The sequence below is a fragment of the Ursus americanus genome, chromosome 8 (assembly GCF_024610735.1).
Source record: "Ursus americanus isolate L20-20 chromosome 8, mUrsAme1.1.p, whole genome shotgun sequence".
In the NCBI taxonomy this organism is placed as follows: domain Eukaryota; kingdom Metazoa; phylum Chordata; class Mammalia; order Carnivora; family Ursidae; genus Ursus; species Ursus americanus.
Genome location: NC_142134.1, coordinates 68,397,029 through 68,416,597, shown reverse-complemented (window position 1 = coordinate 68,416,597; position 19,569 = coordinate 68,397,029). Strand labels below are relative to the sequence as shown.

Sequence of the window (19,569 nt, the reverse complement as noted above, 5' to 3'; positions counted from 1 at the left end):
CTCTTTGAATAATGGGAGTCTTTCCAAGAGTCGTTGCTTCCCTGGAAGAATTCTAATTGCCACAAATATTGTGAATATTTGTAGTTTATTTTTTGAAAGAAAAATGTGACAAGGTCATAATTAAGTTGAATTATATCAAAATTGTGTAATAGTAGATTCTGAAAGTACTCCTTCCTCAGAAGTACTCCTTCCTTTCTCCATGCCCAGCAGAGAAAAATAAATGAGTAATAGCTTTTGGTTTCACTTTAAATTTAACCTTGTTATATGCTGTATTTATAAAAATTAGCGGAAGTGGGAAGAAATTCCACCCTTTCACCACTAATTGTACTATTTTCCCCCTAATTTTTGTCTTGGCATACTTTTTTATGAGTGTGCATTTTATTAAGTGTTGAGAATGTTTCTGTAGATGATCAACTTCTTCATAATAGGAATTTATGTAACAAAAGTTACAGTGTTCATCATTGCCTCATGGCATTTTGGAGTTGGAAGAAGTTCTGGAGTTCACCTGGTGCAATTTTTCGTCTAAAGCAGGATTTCTTTTTATTATGTCCTTTGCAGGAAAACAAAACAAAATGCATAGCCTCTGCTTGAATATAAGTGGAATAAAGAGTTGAGAGTTTCTCAAGGAAGTTCATTCCATTTCTTCCAATCCTTGGAAATTCTCTAATTCTTAGAGAGGCCTCCCTCATCATCTACTTTCTTAAGAGTTATAATCACTAGTGCTATTTCTGCCCTCTGCAGATTAAGTAAGTATAATTTTGCTCCTACCTGATGACCATTTATGTATGTCAAGATTGATATGCCTTCTTTTCCTGTCCTCTTAACATTTATACTTAAGACTCAAGAAATACCTCTAGTTTCTTCAGTGTGACTTTAGTTTTCTGGACCTTCTTACTCTCATCTACAGCAATAACAACTTGTAAATCATTTAAATGTACGTTTTTGCATCAGCTTGTCATTATTTTATTCAAATTTGGGAGATGGATGTTTATTTTTACTGATATGTTAAATTGTCCCCTTAAAATGAATGGGATCGGGAGGTTAGTACATCGGCACCAGAACCTACCTACTGTTTAACAGGCGTGCGCACTCCAGAAGAACTAGTTACATGGCATCACAGCTTAATTGAGTTAGGGTTGCAATCACATTTTTTTGGTAAATCCTAAATTTAACTTCATATCAGGTAAACATTTAAAAAAGCATTTTCTAAACATTTTTAGCCACCACGATTGGTTATAACCCAGCCTTATTTTCAGTGAAGGGTCAAGAACCGTGGGTATAGGTTTGGAGTTTGCGGTTTTCCTCTGCTTTTGCCAATAGGGACAAATCATGCTGACACTTTCTCACACCTTTTTTCCACAACTAAGCAAGATGCTAACAAAATTGAAATTTCCATCTCCCCGCAATGCCTTGGCTGAAAATTTAGGTCATCTGGGACAGTGTGTGAATTATTTTTAGGGCAATGTTTACTGTGGCATTTGAGCTGTATACAGCACTTGCCTAACCTAGACACCAGAGTCTGAGTCAAGACATCCTTTTTCATTGTGTATATTCTGGATGACTGATGTTGCACAGGACGTGAGGTTAGGGTTTAGGCCGAGGGAATCATCTGAGTAAGCGTAATGGAAAATTGCTTTAAAGAGTCAGGTAACAAAAGGTGTAACCGACTTTTGATTTGCAATGCTTGAATTCTTTTGAATGTCATTTCTTTCTTTCCTGAAATGCATGACACGGCCAAATCACAGAGTCATTGTTGGGTATTTTCTGTGTAACATGCGCTTTGTTTTTGTTTTTCTCAAAAGGCGTTTAAACAGAAATCACCTTCAGCTGTTTCCTGAGTTGCTGTTTCTTGGGACTTCGAAGCTGTACAGGCTGTAAGTAGACAGAAATAGTTATTGTTGCTTTGGGTAGTACCTTGTATTTTATTAAATGTATTTTGGATCTGTTTCCTTGTGCTTTCCTAGAATCTATTCACGATAGATTAATGGATTAAAAGTTTGCCTTTTTTTTTTTTTTGTCTTCTTATGGAAATTTAAGATTGGTTTTCCAGTGGTTCCAGTTGTTTTATTTGGTTAGCATTTAGTGGTTTATGTATGTGTCATTGTAATTGTATTATTCTTTCTCGGTTATGCGATGATGGTGAGATTGACCTCACTTCTTTACGGAAACTTCTGATTAAGTTCTGAAGGGGAAAATTGCCATTGTATTTCCTCTTCAGAGGAAGTTGGCAGTGTTTTCTTGTAAAGTTAGGGTTCCTAACGTCCGCTTTCTTGACATTGTTTCTGTACTGGAGTAGTGTTTATTAGTCTGGAAATATTATTATAAGGTATTTAAAGAGGGCTGTAAATTTCCTCTTAAATGTTCCCTTTAAAGCCAGAATTCCAAACTCTGCCATAGGAATGACTGTAAAGGTTTCATAACAAATATGTCATATTCTGTTAACGGAAGTACTTCTTTGGAAGGAGCGTAATGTGAGTTCTAGGCAGAATCCGTTTTTCCTCCCTGGAATGCTTGTTCCCTGACCTAATATGTAATAGTGAAAACACATTTTTGAAAGCTTTTAAAATGAGATTTTCAGCCATATGAATGATTTTGTGCAGATGGGAGATAAACTACAAAGTGTTGGAAAAATAAATAACAACGATTATTGTCGTTCGTGGATGTTGTGACAAAACTGTTGGGATATACAGAATAAACTGCTCGGCACGGATTCCACCGGGATGCGGGGATGTCCCATAGGTTTGTGTTTTAGGGAAAGTGAGCACATTGCTTTTCTCCGAACTTGGCTTCATCGTAGCCTATTGGTTCAATATTGCTGTTATCAAGTCCAGAAGTAGGAGGACTGTCCTCTCAGAGCCCTCCCTGCATTGTAGCCAGGATCTCTGTTAGGTTCTCCTGATGCCTTAACTCACTACAGAGAGAACTGTCCCAGTCGGCAAATGTGCAGCCAGCTGACTAACACCCCATCTCCTCTCTAGAGTTGACCTTCCTGGTACTGTTCCTCTAAGGATAGCCAAAGTCGCCTGGCAGGATTTCTCCTTCGTGTGCTCCCTGCTGGTTAACTGGCTCAATTTAAGTAAATTAAAAAAGAAAGAAAGAAACCTGAAGATTGACTTTTAAGTAAGAGTTCTCTAAGGACTGTTTTGACCAAGGAAATGGGATCTAGGCTATTATAAAGATTTTATGCATGTATATAAGTTGATACTTATATTTAAATATTTCTGCTTAGTTTCCAAGAAGGGCCACAGAGATGGTTTTAAGAGTCATTCTACTTTCTGCTTTAAGTTTTTGTGATTGAGGAGACTGAAGAATTGACTTCGAGGCTAGTGTATAATGAGACATATGAAACTACTACTTTGCTAATAGTGTCCAAATGGAAATTTTCTATTTTCTATGTAGCTATTAAAATATAATTTAAATGAATGTCTGTCATCTACAGTTTAAAGTATTAAGCTAAAGAGGGGAAAATTAATTTCTACACTGTCTCTGAGGAGCAAGACTATGTGATTTTTAGTCTAGAGGTACTTGGATTAATTTTCTTAGGAGGCTTCAGGTGGTGTAATCCAGTGCAGAATTCTCTATCAGCAAATTATATTCCGTTGAACATTTTTTCCTCTTTGACAATATCACGTAGTGGACACGGGATTTTCTCTTATGTTTTGTTGTAATTTTATAACTTTAGGAAGCCCCCACGTGGAAAGAGAACTGATAGCCTCAGGAAGTAAATTAAAGAAACAGAACCCATAAAACTCTCAGGCAATGTTTTCTAGTTAATTAAAAGCTTGTAAAAAAAAGGTGGGAAAATGGGCACCTAGAAAATGCATTCGGAGTTATGATGTACCTGTTTGGCTCAAATAATTTCCTCTGGGTAGTTTTGGAAGATAAAGTTTTATTTCCTAGGGCTAGTGGCGAGAGGGACTTGAATGCTTTGATGTTCCCGAAGTTACAGATTGATGGCTTAATGTTGAATAGTGATTGGGAATTAATACCTGACATAAGCACTAAATACACATAGTGGTGTAATTTTTTTCTGCATCCTCACATCAGGAATCTTTTGAGTCGAGGCACTGTTGTCCCACCTGAATTAGATTTAGTGAATTGTTACCGATGATACTTCTCTTGAGAGGATAAGTTGTAAGATACATGTGACCACTTTTTTATGATGGTGATCATTAATTGCATTAAAGCACCACCATTAACTGTCTTTAATAAATACGGGAACAAAAGCTTGTGAGCCTGACTGCCTGGCCTGTGTCATTTCCAAGGGGAAGGATTCAGGTTCAGATTTTCTTCATGTGATATAGGTGTCTAGTAGTTCACCCGAAACAAATGTTCTAACAGATGGAAAAATGTGCACAAATCTACAAACAAAAATGTCCTCTAAAATGTTCATTGAAAAATGAATCTTCCTTTCACAAGAAGGATAAGTGACAGAACAAAGGCTACAGGACTTCTGATAAATAATAGAGAAAATATGTTGGGACAGGGAAGGTATTTGGCTGGTTGTTGAATATACAAGTTAAACAATCCATAATTGTCCTTCTACATAATGTATCAGAGACAGACACATCTAGAATTCATGAAAGAAACAAATTTATAATTTGTTTTCTCTTTATCAGTTGTTGCCTAATTCTCATTAGTATCTCTTTTTCTAACTTACTGTATTAGTTAATACTTTTACCCTTATTTAATACTTTTTATCCTAGTATAGAACCAGTGAAGAAGTTTACTAGATTACTTAATGTGTAGTTCATACTACTGATGTCTGATTTTTATCATTGTATGCTTAGTTTAAAACTAGTCTGATACACTGGACCTTATGCAGATTTTCTTTGCACTTTTTCACGAATAATCACCATTTGACTCTTGGCTGAAAATGAGATGCCAGGTGAAGAAGCACACATGCTTTTTTTGGACCCTAAATGCAATATAAAAGAAAAAGAGGGTACACTGTATATGAATTATGATTCGACACAGTTGGTTGCTGCTAGCGGCCAAATATGCTTTTCCTTTGCTGTCTGCTCCAATTTCTCTTTGGACGGGTTGAGAGAGCACTACATGTTCAGGTCAAGATGTTTGCTCAGAAATAGTAGTACAGTTGCAGCTGTGTTTGTTGGACCAGGAGACTAGTTTAAATAGCTTTACCATTTATCCAGTCCATTAACAGAACTCTGTAAAGTAATACCAACTCTGCATAAACTACAGGACGGTGTCATAAAATTACAAGCACTTGTTGACAGATGGAAAGTGTAAGTAAAGGGAAAGTAAAGGGCCATAGGTTGTAGGTTAAAAGAGACAGCCCACAATTTCCTGAACTTACGTAGATACGCCATTCTCCCTTTTGCCCCTCCTCCAAAGCCGACATTGCATTTTTATTTAGCAATTTAAGAGTGGAGAAAATTATTTTTGAAACAATCTGGAGCTGGTTAACTGACTGAGATTTTAGTGACTTTTGAAATGGGTGATCGTGATTGATGGAAATTTATGAGTGGCAATTATATATATGAATAGCATATACAAATCTTTCTGATAAATGTAACCTTAAAGGTGATTTACCAGTGAGTGATTCACACTTTTCAACTTGAGTTTGCAGCTACTAATCCGGGCTTGTTAGAGAGGAATTTCACTGGTACTACTGCGGTCGAGCATTTGGTTATAAATATTTGTTTTGTGGTTTTCAGTTTATTTCTTTGAGTATCATTATATTTACCCAGACTTCTAACATAAGTTTAAGTATCCAAGGCACATTGGAGAAACTCATTTTTCACTTGTATCTGCTGAAACAAAACAAAACTAACAAATGATATTAAATGCATGAGTCCCAGTGATCCATTTTCTCTACTTCGAATAAAACCTTTTTATTTCTGGTTCACAAGTGGCATTTTTTATTCGCCAGTGAGCTTTGGAGCCTCTAAATTATCTAACATTATAAATAGTATTTTTAAACTCAAGGACTCTTTTTATGGCCTAGTGACTACTTACCTCGAGACAAATAGATTTTGACCGCTTAATTTGATTGGTCAGGTTCATTGACTGTCAGCTAGGATCTCAGATGCTCAAAATTGTTTTTGATAATAATAATCGGGCCTTTTTTTTTTTTAGAAGAAAACACATTTTTGTTTTATTATGGTAAAAATTCATTTGTGAAGTATAACAAATATACAGTGAGGTTGTCTTTATTTCCCCTTTCATCTCATCCCATAGAAGGAGCTTTAGTGTTTGTTTTTGGTTTTTAATAGTTACGAGAGTAACATATCCTCATGTTAAAATGTTTGGATTCAGAAAAATAGAAAAGAGGAAGTGGAAATTATTCATTATCCCACCATCCAGACGCAACCACTAGTAAACTTGTCAGTTGTTATTAACCTACTTTTCTTTTTCGATGATTATGTGTATGAATGCTGACATACATTTATTATGAAAACATGTTTTGTTTTGTTTTGTGTTTTTATGTCCCCGGGGTCTAGTATTAGGCTTGACCTTTAGAAACCTCTCAGTAAGTGTTTGATGTATTGAATTAAATCTCTGTCGGGCTCAGGGTTTGTAACGTGAATGAGCAAACAGTAATGCTGGGAAGGCGTTATGAATAATGGAGAGCCAAATTAAACTTAAAGGGTAACTTGGGTAATTAAATGTTTAGTCTCCTAAACCTTGGAGGGTTTTGGTAGACACAGCAAAATAAAAAGAATCCATTTTTCACTTAAGCAAAACATTCGTTAACTGCATATAATACTCCATTTCTATAAAACTATGCAAGTTAGTTTCATAGGATTCTGGCATCCAGGGATAAACGCGGAGGACGACGGCGGAGCTGGTGTCAAAATTCCTCTTGAATTAATTTCTGCCAGCTCTGATGCAACGGTGGGCTCCTAGAGGTGTCAGGTGCCAGTTTCCTGCTCCATTTTACTCTTGGCCTATTTGGCCCCTGCCACAATAAATCCGACAGTGGTTGTGCAGGAATTGCAGGTTACAGTTGCTACGGTTACCGTTGTCCGGCCGGATCCACATCATTCCTCATCTAGTGAGCTGCCATGATAGCTACGGCTGCTCTCCACTGGCGAGGCTGCCGCCGGGCTTGGTGTGCAGAGGAGGAAAGTTCTTCACGTGGGCTGTGACTGTGTTACCATTCGGGCAAGGATATACTCTCTGTGCTGTTAATACTGTCGCTTTGCTAAGGGGAACAGACTGCCTTTGAAAACTAGGAGCTCCCCTAAGTGAGACAAAACTTAGAGACACGTTCACTATCCGTGATTTAAACCACCAAGTCCCATTCTTTGTTCAGTAACTTAGAAATGACTTATTATCATTGGGTCCAAGGGACTCTGTTCTTGCCTTAAAGAATAGAGATATAGGAGGACCATATAATTTTTTAAAAATTACTATGACATAACCACAGGTTTGCTTTAAAGTAGATAGACAAAAGACTTGATGTATGGGTATCGGAACACACTTCAGAGTAGCTATTACCACTTTGACATGAAGAAAAGAGGCGAGACATTAAGTAGGACTTACTTTTGATTTTGTTTTATAATCCACATGTAATCCTATGATTTAGAAGTTAGAAATGCCATGAAGATTAACATTGTACTTGAGATTTTTGCCGGGCCCCATGTTGATAGTTTTATTTCAAAGAGGTCACAGGTAGAAGGTTTGCTGCTGGGGAAAGGTAGAAGTTGGTGGGTTTCCGGGGCTGCCTACCCACAGAATATACTCTGTGAGTATGCGATCCACAGCATAATTGCATCAAGTGCAAGAATCCTTCCCCAGCAAGTGTACTTGTGTAAATGGTTGCTTTCCCAAATGTAAATGTTTTTATCTCCACCAACAAGAACTCATGGTAGGCCAACTTGAATTTGGAGAAGACTGTGCTAGATGCTGGTGTGTGGTATTTGTGGCCTCAGCCATTGCTAACATCTGACCTGTAATATGTAAATTAAAACTTAGTTCCTCAAGAGGGATTGTGTTGGCTGACACCTGAATTTAAGCTTGTGGTTTCCGTGTCAAAAAGACAGTTTTCAATACACATCACTAGGGGAGCATTTTAAAATTTGATGGTAAATCATAAAATTGCCACTGCAATCTCAAAGTTATAATTCGGTGACTGAAGTTTACATAAATAATTCTAGGAATAAGTGTCCATAGGATTTTAGTTCTATTTAGCTAATTTTAATGTATTTGCATTATGCTTTAAGACACTGAAATCATTTAATTTATAGCATAAGAGGGGGGACATAAAGCACAAGTGTTTAAATACCTACTCCGATATTAGCAGCTCTGCTGTTTTTGGAAATCAGGTGACACCTCTGGAGTCAAGTTTCCTTATCTTTAAAATGGGAATGATCTTATTTTCCTCCTGGGGATATTTCAAGTCATGCTATAGATTCTGTATTCAAAAGAACATTGCCAACTTTCCTGTATGATAGAAATTGTATTGTATGATTATTATCTCGTCCTTGCAAAGTAAGATGAAAATAGTAGTCACACAGTTGTCTTTACAACTTGCCAATAGTCAGCAAATCTCCTTGTTCTGTCTCACCTCTGCCTTGCAATTATTCTTGGTGTAATAACACATACATAAGCATAGCCACATTAATTTTTTTTACCACTACAAATTAACATAAAATGTGCACTTGCATCATTTTGTTTCTCCTCCTTTGGCCACACAAGGTACATTAAGGCCAGAATGTTCTTAATGAGATCTCTTACCCTCTCCCAGTTCATGATTCATGTAGTTTTAAAATTCCTATATAAAATGAATTAGCTGTAGAAACAGAGACTGTGACTCAGAAACTATGTTAGTGTACATATTTGGGTGGTTGTCTTAATGATGTTTTTTCCTAAATAAATGAAGGAAAAATACGAATTGGTTTGAAAAACTGCATAAGCTCCTTAAACGATAGGTAAACTATTCTAAAAATTATCAAGAAGATTTGCATATGTTGCTAACGAACATTATATTGCTAATTAAAATTTCAGTTTTTAAAACCATCTAAGATAATTAACCCATTGATCTTGTAATATGGAAATATGATATGATCTGTGGAACATTCTGTCATCTTTACATAAACTGCATATGTGATCGTAAGTGCATTTTTAGATTAAACATATGTCAAAAGGCAGTGCAAATTGCAAGTCGTTTAGCACTTTGGATTTAAACAATATTTGATAATGAAATAGATCTGAGCCAGAAGCTATTTTTGTTTTGTTTTGTTTTTATTGTAGCTCCAGTACTTTTCACACGTACATAAGCTTCGCAGGCAGGGGCAATGTGGTGTATATCCTCTTTATTACCTGTTACCCATAACCAAGTTAATTGCCATCACTGAATTCTCTGTAGGAAGTTGAAAAATTGTGATAAATATTTGATAAACTGATCTATGTAAGAAACTTTTGGGCAGAAGTGTTTTTTTGTGTTTTTTTTTTTTTTTATTAAAAACTAAATTCTAGAGAAGGAAGCAATGAAAAGTAAAAAGGCCTGTTGGTGGCAACACCCGTGGTGTAGGGTACGACATGGCTGTGTGAAATGTTATTAAGAGAACATCTGCGCCTCTCGAAATCTCCCCCAAATGAATGTGTACAGCTAAGTATGGCAACTTGATTTAAGCGTTTTAAAAAAAATCTTAAAGAAAAGAGAAATAAATACGTCTGGAAACAGAATGGGAAAAGATAGCTTTGCCCCGTCATGATAGGTTTCTTCTACTAGTGAAAGATTAAAGCTTGAAGTATGTGAATAGCTGAGAACAGCACAGAGAAAGGTTGATTGCTTCCCCTCCAACAGTTCCAATTGATTGAAAAAAGCCTAATTTAAAGTTCTGTTTGTTCTATGTCTTAAACCATCAGAATTCTCTTTTAGGACCGGAGGAATGCTCTGGAGGAAAAAGAATCCAAGGATAAAAAGTCATTGCAAGCCAACAATTGTTCCTAATCCTCACAAAATGCTGGAGAAATTAAATTTATTCTTTATTGCTCAAAGTGTTACCTAGGTCACTGGGCGATGGGAAAATTGGACTGGAAGTCGAGTAGGCGCAAGCTTTGTTTTGTGTCTAGATGCTTAACCTTAGACATGACAAGGCATCTTAGAGTGTGGTGGGAACTTGGTTCAGAGCGTTAACACCAAGACTTTTATTACCCCAGATTTATAATAGGCTGTGCTGTCAGGAGATGAAAATGTTGTGTTTACATTGCAGTGTTAAATGATCATTTAATTAACACCTAAGGAAAAAAAAAACTTGTGAAATTCTTAGCAGCTTTTATTGTTGGTTTCCTGGGAGGTTTTAATATCCAAGTTTCATTGAGATTTCTTTTTGTAAGTAGAGACACAAAAGACATTATAAACTTTTAAGGAAGACCAACAGTTTAACCTTGACCCTTTTTTTCTAAAATATTAATTTAAATTACATTTTAAATCTGGTGTGCTTATTTAAAGGTTTCTAGACTAATATATTAAAAATACATCTTAATTAAACACTTTTTTTGTCAACATGTAGCATTTAAATATTATTTAATTTACAGTCTACACTTTCTACTGCAAAACATTTGAAATTACCCATTAGTTTTTTGTAAGAAGTTTAAATACTGTTTAGCATACTAATTATATATATTTTTACATCTTTTTTTTATTATGTTCAGTTAGCCGCTGTATCATTAGTTTTTGATGTAGTGTTCAATGATTCATTAGTTACGTATAACACTCAGTGCTCACCACAACACGTGCCCTCCTTAATACCCATCACCCTGTTACCCCCTCCCCCAATCCTCCTCCCCTCTGAAACCCTCAGTTTGTTTCTGGGGGTCCATAGTCTCTCATGGTTCATCTCCCTCTCTAATTTCTCCCCCTTCAGATTTCCCTCCCTTCCCCTATTTTTACATCTTTTAAGCCACCACTGTATTTACATTGTTTTAAGAATTGGGGTCAAAATATGTAGTCCCAGGCAAGCAAACTATGTGGGGAAAAAGGTCCCTTATTATTATATTCACGATAAAAAAGTTTATGTATAGACAGGAGGAATGACACCATTAATATGAAATTTCAGATGCACTTCATTAATTACAAAAAGATTAGATATTATCAAATTCCTTAATTTATTTTTGATCTTTTTTAAAAAAAAACAGTTACCTAAAAGGGATGGTTTGAGGCAAATTGATAACATTTGGAAAATATGATATGTACTGCCAAGGGCAGCTGCTCCCTCACTCACTGTTTTTTTCTAAAAGTATTATTAGAATTTATATCTTTGCTCCTTTCATTTTGTCTGGATATGCAACTGCATATTCAAATATATGATACTTTAAAAAATATTTACAGTTATTTGCTGTTAAAGTAAAATCTTTCATTATTTTTCCAGAAGTAAACATGCTGTTATAGTGTGGTTTTTCTAAGGACTCGATTTTTATTCACACTGAAACTAAAAATGTTTCTCCCTTTTTTAAAAGTTTAAATTCAGATGCCTCAGGATAAAACCTGCTTTCTGTATTTATTCATGGAGGATTGAATGTTATTAAAATCTCTTAATAGAAAGCCCTGCTTTGAACCAAGAATTATATTCTCATTCACAAAATACTGTTGAACATAGTATGGGCGCTTTTTACAATATTATATGTTCTCCTTCTATCAAATTTCAGCCATTCTCCAAAACTTTCCTTGTTTTTGTTTTGTTTTTGTTTTTGTTTTTTTTAACCCACATCGATCTTTTTCTTCTCAAAGCTCCTTCTCTACCCAGAGTCGAGTAACAAAAATTGACCAGTAGGAATATTGCTTCAATTTTATTTCCTTCCATAAAGATCCACCTTTAGATTGAGGTAGTTGCAAGACACAAAATGCTCAGAAGTTAAAAATTATGAAAGAGAAAAATAAGAGGTAACACATTTTGGTTATTTAACATACTGGATATCTAGTATATTCTAAATGATATAGTTCATTATACTAATAGCTATTCCAAGCCAAACAGGTGTTATGTGCTTATGGTGTGTGTGTGTGTGTGTTTGGAAAGTGAGGATAGCCATAAATGAGATGTAGAAAAACATAAAAATTTTGCGAATGTTCAAAATGCTTGAGGAATATAAATTTAAGGAAGTTTTAGGACATTTCACTTAACATAGATAATTATGTTGCTTTTATGCTAAAAAAAAAAGGCAATGATATGCTTTTGTATTGAGAAAGTCAGTGCTAGCCTGGTGATGGGTATTAAGGAGGGCACATATTGCAAGGAGCACTCAGTGTTATAGGCAAACAATAAATCATGGAACACTACATCAAAAACGAATGAAGTACTGTATGGTGACTAACATAACATAATAAAAAAAAAGTAAATTAAAAAAAAAGAAAGCATTAAGGTTTTATACATTAGTTATTTGGAATCTCTGACTAGTAAATAAAAAGAAAGACCCTAGGATTTATTGCAGGTAAAGTCTCCGAGTTTGCCTCTTAAAAAATAGGAATATCCACTCTAAATACAAACAATTATGCTGTAACAAATATATTTGATAGTCATTCTATGGGAACCATTGCATCTAATGAGATTGGGAGATAGGATACCTAGAAATACTCTGTATCCTACTCCACAGGGATTAGGTGAGTTAAAATTAACTTCCCTTTTGCATAAAACTCTCTTGCCTGCCTTTCAAGACCAATTATAATTTAGCTCTGTATTACTTTTTTAAGTTTATCATTGCTATCAAAGCATGCACCCTATATCCCAGGTAAGCAGATTTTGTGGTTACTCGCTGGAAGTTCTCAGCACATTTCTGGCCTCCTTTCTTGCCTCCAATTTATAGCTGCATAGTTTACCTGTTCATATAATAAGCCTCACCTCCTTTATGAAACCTTCTCAACTGCTTCAGTAAGTTCCGTCCCAATGATCATTGATTATAGAGTAGTGGTTATGAGTGTGGACTATTGACTGCGTAGGAGGGAATCACTTAATGTGTAGCCTTGAGAATGTCATTCATTTACCTGCCCCATGCTTCAGTTTCCTCTTGTGGGAGGAAAATAGAATTTACCTATGGAAGTGCTGTATGGAGTAAATTATTCACTAAATAAATAAGGCTTAGTATGATGCTTACCATATGGTAAATGCTATGTATTTCATGTTATTTTTATTTTTGTTTTTTAAAACAGCTGTTATTTTCTGTGTCCTATAATGTGTGGTTACATACTGTTCTTTAATAATGTGCGTGTGAACAAAGACCTCTGTCTCATGTTTGTCTTTATTTTACATATAGGATCTAGCCTAGTGTAGGTTGCTTAATCAGCGCTTTCCAGATGAATGCTTGATGGAAATTAAGCTTGAAAAAGATTAACAATAGCTTGAACTTGGAATGAAATATATATTATGTTGTGAAGAGAACACTGGATCAGAAGTCAGAAGATACCCTAGTTAACATTCCTAGCTCTGTGGGTCACCACTAGCTGCAGGTACTGAGCAGAGGTCCTTGATTTCTTTTTTGAGGATGAGTTTCTTTGCTTATAAAAGTATGTAGTAAGTCAGATAACAGAGTGACCACATCTGGTGTGTTCACCATCCTATCACCAGAATTTAGCACAGGCTTCCTGGTCTCTAGGGGATGCTCAAACATAATGGGGAGAAGGGAAGGAGATCGAAATGTATCACATAATTCTAGCTCTTTTCAAAAAGTGTAAAGGGAACTCTTCACAGGACTGGCAAGAATTGTGATGGTGGAATTATTCATGGTAATAAACCAGGAATTAGATAATTATATTGTGGATGAGTGATTTTGAGATTTTTCTCTCCCCTATTAGCAGTTTAAAAAATAAAGGCAGTTTCTTTTTGAGATAAATACAGCCTGCTTATATTTTGCATGGCTTTGGTATTAAATGTGAATTGTTTGAAGGCTTAGGTTTAAAAAAAAAACGATTAAAGGAGATTTTATGGTTATGCATTATTAAGTGGTTATCCTGGTAATCCCTCAGTATGAGGGAAGTGGTATATGATTGAACATCTCGCCTCTGAAACATCACTAATGGTAGCACGAAGGGATGAGTTAAAAATCAAACAAGGCAAATCAAAGGAGAAAAAAGGCATTGGTCGATGCAGGCTATGTTCATATTTGTGTTATCAGCTTTGGATTGTAACAGGTTTGAGAGTAAGAAGCATCGTTTTCTATAATTCTGCCCAGTAAACGCACTGTGCACCCTGGACATTTCCCTGACCTCTTGAGGAGAATAGAATGTATAGAGCCTGAAAACTCTGAAGGCAACTGAAATCTGGAGCCTTTTTCCAAAAGGCAAGCTCACTTTCTGAGTTGGTGTGGTTTTCTTTCCCTGTTAAGGGGAATGAATTCCACACCTAATTAATAGTTTCAAGGAAAGTTGTTAATCAGGTACTCCAAGTGACCACCCTGGATTCTTCTGTTATTACACAGGAACGTGATGGAATGAGAAAGACACATAGTTACATTTGATAAAAGGAAATACCTTTTTTCCTCTCCCCACCCACCATGTAATCCCCTGGAATTTAGTTGACTTGGGAAATTACTGCGGCAAATAGTGTGATTAGTAAAGTGAAGTTGTATGAACAAGAATAACACTTGTAGTTATAATAATTACTTGAAAAATCATGACATATATCAATTATCATATTTCAGGGCAAGAGTTTTCACCTAAGGGTGTATGGAAAGAATTTTTCTTCGTTCTTTTCAGTCTTCAGGGAAGCCCACCTGTTACCAACATTAGTTTTTGTTCTTTTCTGAGTTATCAGACATCTTTCTATTGTCCTAAGATGGGATATTGGATGAAAATCAGATAAAAACTTGAACTAAGTATGACAGAGGGGCAAAAAAGATCTATAAATACAATGGAATGTTTTTAAAATGGACAAGCTCCTTATTCTTCTTTTTAGAAACTGTATGTTAACTTAAAGAGAGCAAAGTAGTTTAAAAAACAAGGGAATCCACATACTAGTCTATTTTTATCAATTGAGTGTCCTGACACTATTAAACTGTAGATAAATATGTTATTTCCAAATAAATGTTATATCCCCATCATGAGTGTGCTATCTATTGCAAGCTACTTACTTTCGTTACATTCTTATTAGATGATTCAGGTTTAGATGTTTAGGTGTTTTAGAAGTATAGTTCTTTTCCTCAATTATCAAGCATATGTTACTTTAGTGCCTTGTGTTTATTTCTATACTGATTCTATATTTCAAAACAGCGATTCCTAATGTGTGTTCCCCAGTGATCCAAGAGAAAAGTATTCTGTGGTCAAATGTGTCAGAAAATAGTGAAAGCCCTGTCCCCTCTGGTGACTAGAGTGTTCACTTCTGTGTTTATCTCTAAGGCATTATGCAATAAAGAAATCTGTTTAACGTTTAAAAATTTGCTTCTCGAAGTTATTTGACTATAGGTCTCCCCCTTTGATACTAATTGTATAAATTAGTATAATTTATACTAATTTAATATATTTATATTTATACTATATATATAGTATATATATATATATGCTTCCCCCCATTTATACTAATTAATCCCAATGCCAACAGCAATCTGTAGTTTTTCTGAGGAATGACTGCTTTTCAAAAGTAGTTTTTAAAAGTATTTTAGGTACAACTTGTGGATGGTCGATGGACTTTGAATCAACATAAAGTTTCATTGGTTCCGTATTTCTTTCCAAAAACCTATCTTTCCAGGGCTAAATGACAAAACAACTCAGATATAGTGGGTTAGAGACAGGAATAAAAGGAAAAAAAGTATTAATAGTTTTATAAATCTCCTAAGACAGCTTTTTTCATATATCTGATAGGATCTTATTCTGATCTGTACTGAAAATTATGGTCCCTTCTCTTAGTTCCATGGCATGTTGCTTTGACTGCCAATTCTTAATTAAATATTGAGGGATTTCAAAGAAAATACCAGGGTATGGTTAAAACAAAACTACTTCAAAGCCTGATATTAAATGGATTTAATAAAATAATTTACTTTACATCTTATCCAGTATTTACAAACACATTTACTTTCTGGATTTTCTTTCTTTCTTTTTTTTTTTTTTGTTAGTATTTTATTTATGTATTTGACAGAGAGAGAGACAGCCAGCGAGAGAGGGAACACAAGCAGGGGGAGTGGGAGAGGAAGAAGCAGGCTCCCAGCGGAGGGGCCTGATGCGGGGCTCTATCCCAGAACGCTGGGATCACGCCCTGAGCCAAAGGCAGACACTTAGCGACTGAGCCACCCAGGTGCCCCCCCTTTCTGGATTTTCTTAAAAGCATAAAATAGAATGTGTTTTGTAATAGTTTAGGTTCCCTCTGCATAAGTAAGCTGAGTACCTAACCCCCTTCTCCCACTTTTCCATGTTCTTTTTCTCTTTAGGCTCCATCATCACTATCATATTGTATGTTTTACTTATTTGGCCGTCTTTCTCTTCCAGTTAAAATACAAGTCCCATGAAGGCAGAGAGTAGTAGTAGATGCGCAAGTAATATTGGTTGAATGAGTGAACATAAGCTTTGCAACAGTCTGCCAGAATTTGAATCCTAGCTTCAAGCTTCTAGCTGTGTGACTGGGAACACATTACTTAACCTCTCTAACTCAAAATCCTCTTCTTTAAGATGGAGATAATTAGATCATCAATGTCAGAGAGTCCTCGACAGGATTAGAAGATGTAATGCACCTGCCACAGAGTTCAATGGATGTTAAATAGTTTTCATAAATCAAACACTTCTTGAATTGGTTGAGGAAAAATTACCCAACATTTGCCATCATCTATTAAAATCATGTGTTATTATTGCTTTCTGGTTTTTAGCTGAGATGCTCCCCCCCGCTCCTCCACCACCCGAGCAATAGAATGGGAAGCCGAACCGTGCAGAGAGACATATTAGAAGCTACTTGTTCTTTCCTTCTTTCTTTTCACGTGCTTCATGAGTTCTCCTTTTTCAGAGTTCTGCTTTACTTCTTTGCAAGCAGGGACTGCTGCCATTCAGAGCGTGCCGTCACCCTGCCTGGTGAGGGGGTCCCTTCCCTGCGGGGCCGTGAAAGACCAAGCACTAGCCGCCTTCCAATACGCTGATGTTTTCACTTACTTTTGGACGTGATTGATTCACACACCTCTAGCCTAGGAAATTAAAAGTGTTTGGCTAAGTCTAGTATATTCTAGAAATTGTTTGATATTTATATTATAAATATTCGTTTGTTCACAAAATCCCCTCCTAGGTTGTACACTCCTTGAGGGGTTGGGCACATCCATCCCTTCACCGCGGGGCAGTGTTCGCTTCTCTGGACACTTAAATACTCATCGGCTGAAGGAAAAGTGCAGGTAGTATGAAGGATCCACGGAGGCGTCTTTCATGACACATGAGCCTCAGAAAGCATTTGAAGCTTTCACCTCTTAATATGTTTGCATTTGTTGTCCCTTGTTGATAGTGTTTATGTTTAAAGAGAGTAACAGTAAACTTGTTCAATCAATATCTCTTGTATCAATATAAGATATGCACTTATACGTAGGTGGCTTTTAGTAACAGTTTACTCACTGTGATATAAAGTGTCCTATTAATGGAAGCCGGAAAAAAAAAAAAGATTTCTCTACGTCTTTTATAGTATTTATCATTATTTCCTGTATGTTTACACATTTGTGTGCCTGTGTGATTTTGTTTAACTTGCAAATAAAACAAGAGCGCTACAAAATTGAAATGGCTGAAATGATAGGAAGCAACTGAGGCAGCTGTTTTATTGTCATCACTTCGTATCCTTATAGGAGTTGCTCACGCTTCGCATACATCATTCAGCGCGCTTCCACAATTCTTTGCCATCCTAGAGCATGTACTTCTGACATTTTTATTAGGCTTTTGTGTTTGGTCACTGTATTAAATCCAGCAATTTATTCCTCTCCACTTAAATTGTTTTCCCCATCTAAGGAGTGGGGAGGAATTCACAGCGCCTGCACATAAAAGGCCATTATTTTATCTTAGCAAATCCAGGCCTATGAGACAGTGAATCAGGACCTCTCAGTTGGGCATGTGGGCAACAGGGAAGCGCATGAGGGAGGGTAAGGCAGCGCCAGGGAGTCAGTGACCAGGCCTGTGGTGTAGGGCACGAGTAAGTCTAGGGGCAGCCTCAGAAGTCTGCAGCCTTTGCTGATCCTGGCCCCATAGACCATTTAGCAGGCGGACTTTGGAAGTTTGCATCCAGGGAGTGTGTTCTGCCTATAATCTTGACTTAGTTGAAGCTTGTAGAAACTACTCAGGGACTTACTACCCATTGTTAGTTTTCTGGCCCCAAATCAAAGCACTTTTCTTTTTTTTTTGAATAGGTTAAACAGAGACATTTGTGTGTATTGCCAGAGGCAGGCCATAGAACAAATATGTAGAGACTTTGGTGCCTTACTCTAATACAGCCTTCATTCCACGAAGATAAGTATTTTCTGATTGGAGGGAGAGGCAGTGATGAGGAGGAAGGGTTGAAGTCAGCTGAGCAGCTCCCAGCTAGGTTCTTCATAGAGTGAGGACATGACCAGGGGGCTCTCTTCCAAGCACTTTATTCATATTAACAGTTACTCATATGATCTTCAACAACATGAACCAAATTACAGATGAGAAGACTGAGACCCAAAAGATGGTGTAATTTGTCCAAGTGACAGGTAGAGGGCTAGTACATAATAGGACTATTATTTTTCTCTCAAGCTTTACTAACACCAAGTGTCTGTAGTCTAAACTCCTGCCGTGATTACTCTTATTTCATGGTACTTTCTTATTATACTATGTACTTGCAGAGTTACACAGGTAAGTTAGCTGTCTTGAGCCTCTGGACTTTTGCTTCTGATATTTCCTCTGCCTTCTTCCCCAGACAGACTTCTGTTTACTACCTAGGATCCAGACCATGCCTCCTCCACCAGAAAGGCCTACCTGATTTCACAGAGGACTTCACAGAGTTGACCCATGTACCCAGTGCCTCAGGCGAACAGCACTCTCCATTTAGAGGTCTCACACACTAGGCTAGCACAGATGAGCCTTCTTCTCCGGAGTGTTTGTTCCCTGTCCTGTGCTGCCTGACAAAATGTCTCCCATCAGCTTTTTTGCTGGTAGTACCCTTATATCTCAAGAGGATGTTATAGCGGGGGTCATGTTTAATTCATCTCGCTACCACCTGAGGTCCTGACCCATGATTGGAACTGCTTTGTTGACGAAATGAGCTTACTTTAGGACTGTGTATAATGAACTCCAATGTGTCTTGCTTCTGTGAGGCCTCTTTTTGGGGGAGAGCTTCATCTGAGCCTGCTCCTTTGCAGCCATGCCTTACAGTCCTTCTTAGGCCACTTCTATGGAACAGCTGTTTTATAGCACAGTGAGTGTGTTCCTCTCTCTCTAAGAATTCAACTTCTGGTGGTAGGTCCTAAGTCTTTCTCATTTCTCTGCTTCCCAAAACACCTAGTGTTAGGCGCATAATAGGGGCTCCTTAAATAATTGTTAAATGGACTTAATGCGGACTTTTCGTTCTTTTCCTCCAGGCCCAATTTCTATCATCGAAACAGAAAAATTCAGTCTGAAAAAAAGAGTAAAGCTACAGTAACACTGTATGTGATTTTTAAATAGTTCATATTTGAAAAAGAAAAAAAAACAAACCA

At 36.6% G+C, this 19,569-nt stretch overlaps 1 protein-coding gene across 2 annotated transcripts in view; it reads left to right on the top strand.

Moving 5' to 3' along the window:
• The window catches only part of SLIT2 (slit guidance ligand 2), a 343,502-nt gene that overhangs the window by 13,039 nt on the left and 310,894 nt on the right, over positions 1-19,569 (top strand). For both annotated transcript variants that reach the window (XM_087864252.1, XM_045771455.2), the window contains exon 4: positions 1,803-1,874. In XM_087864252.1, coding sequence (XP_087720378.1) covers positions 1,803-1,874 — 72 coding nt within the window. The remainder of the gene's footprint in view (positions 1-1,802; positions 1,875-19,569) is intronic.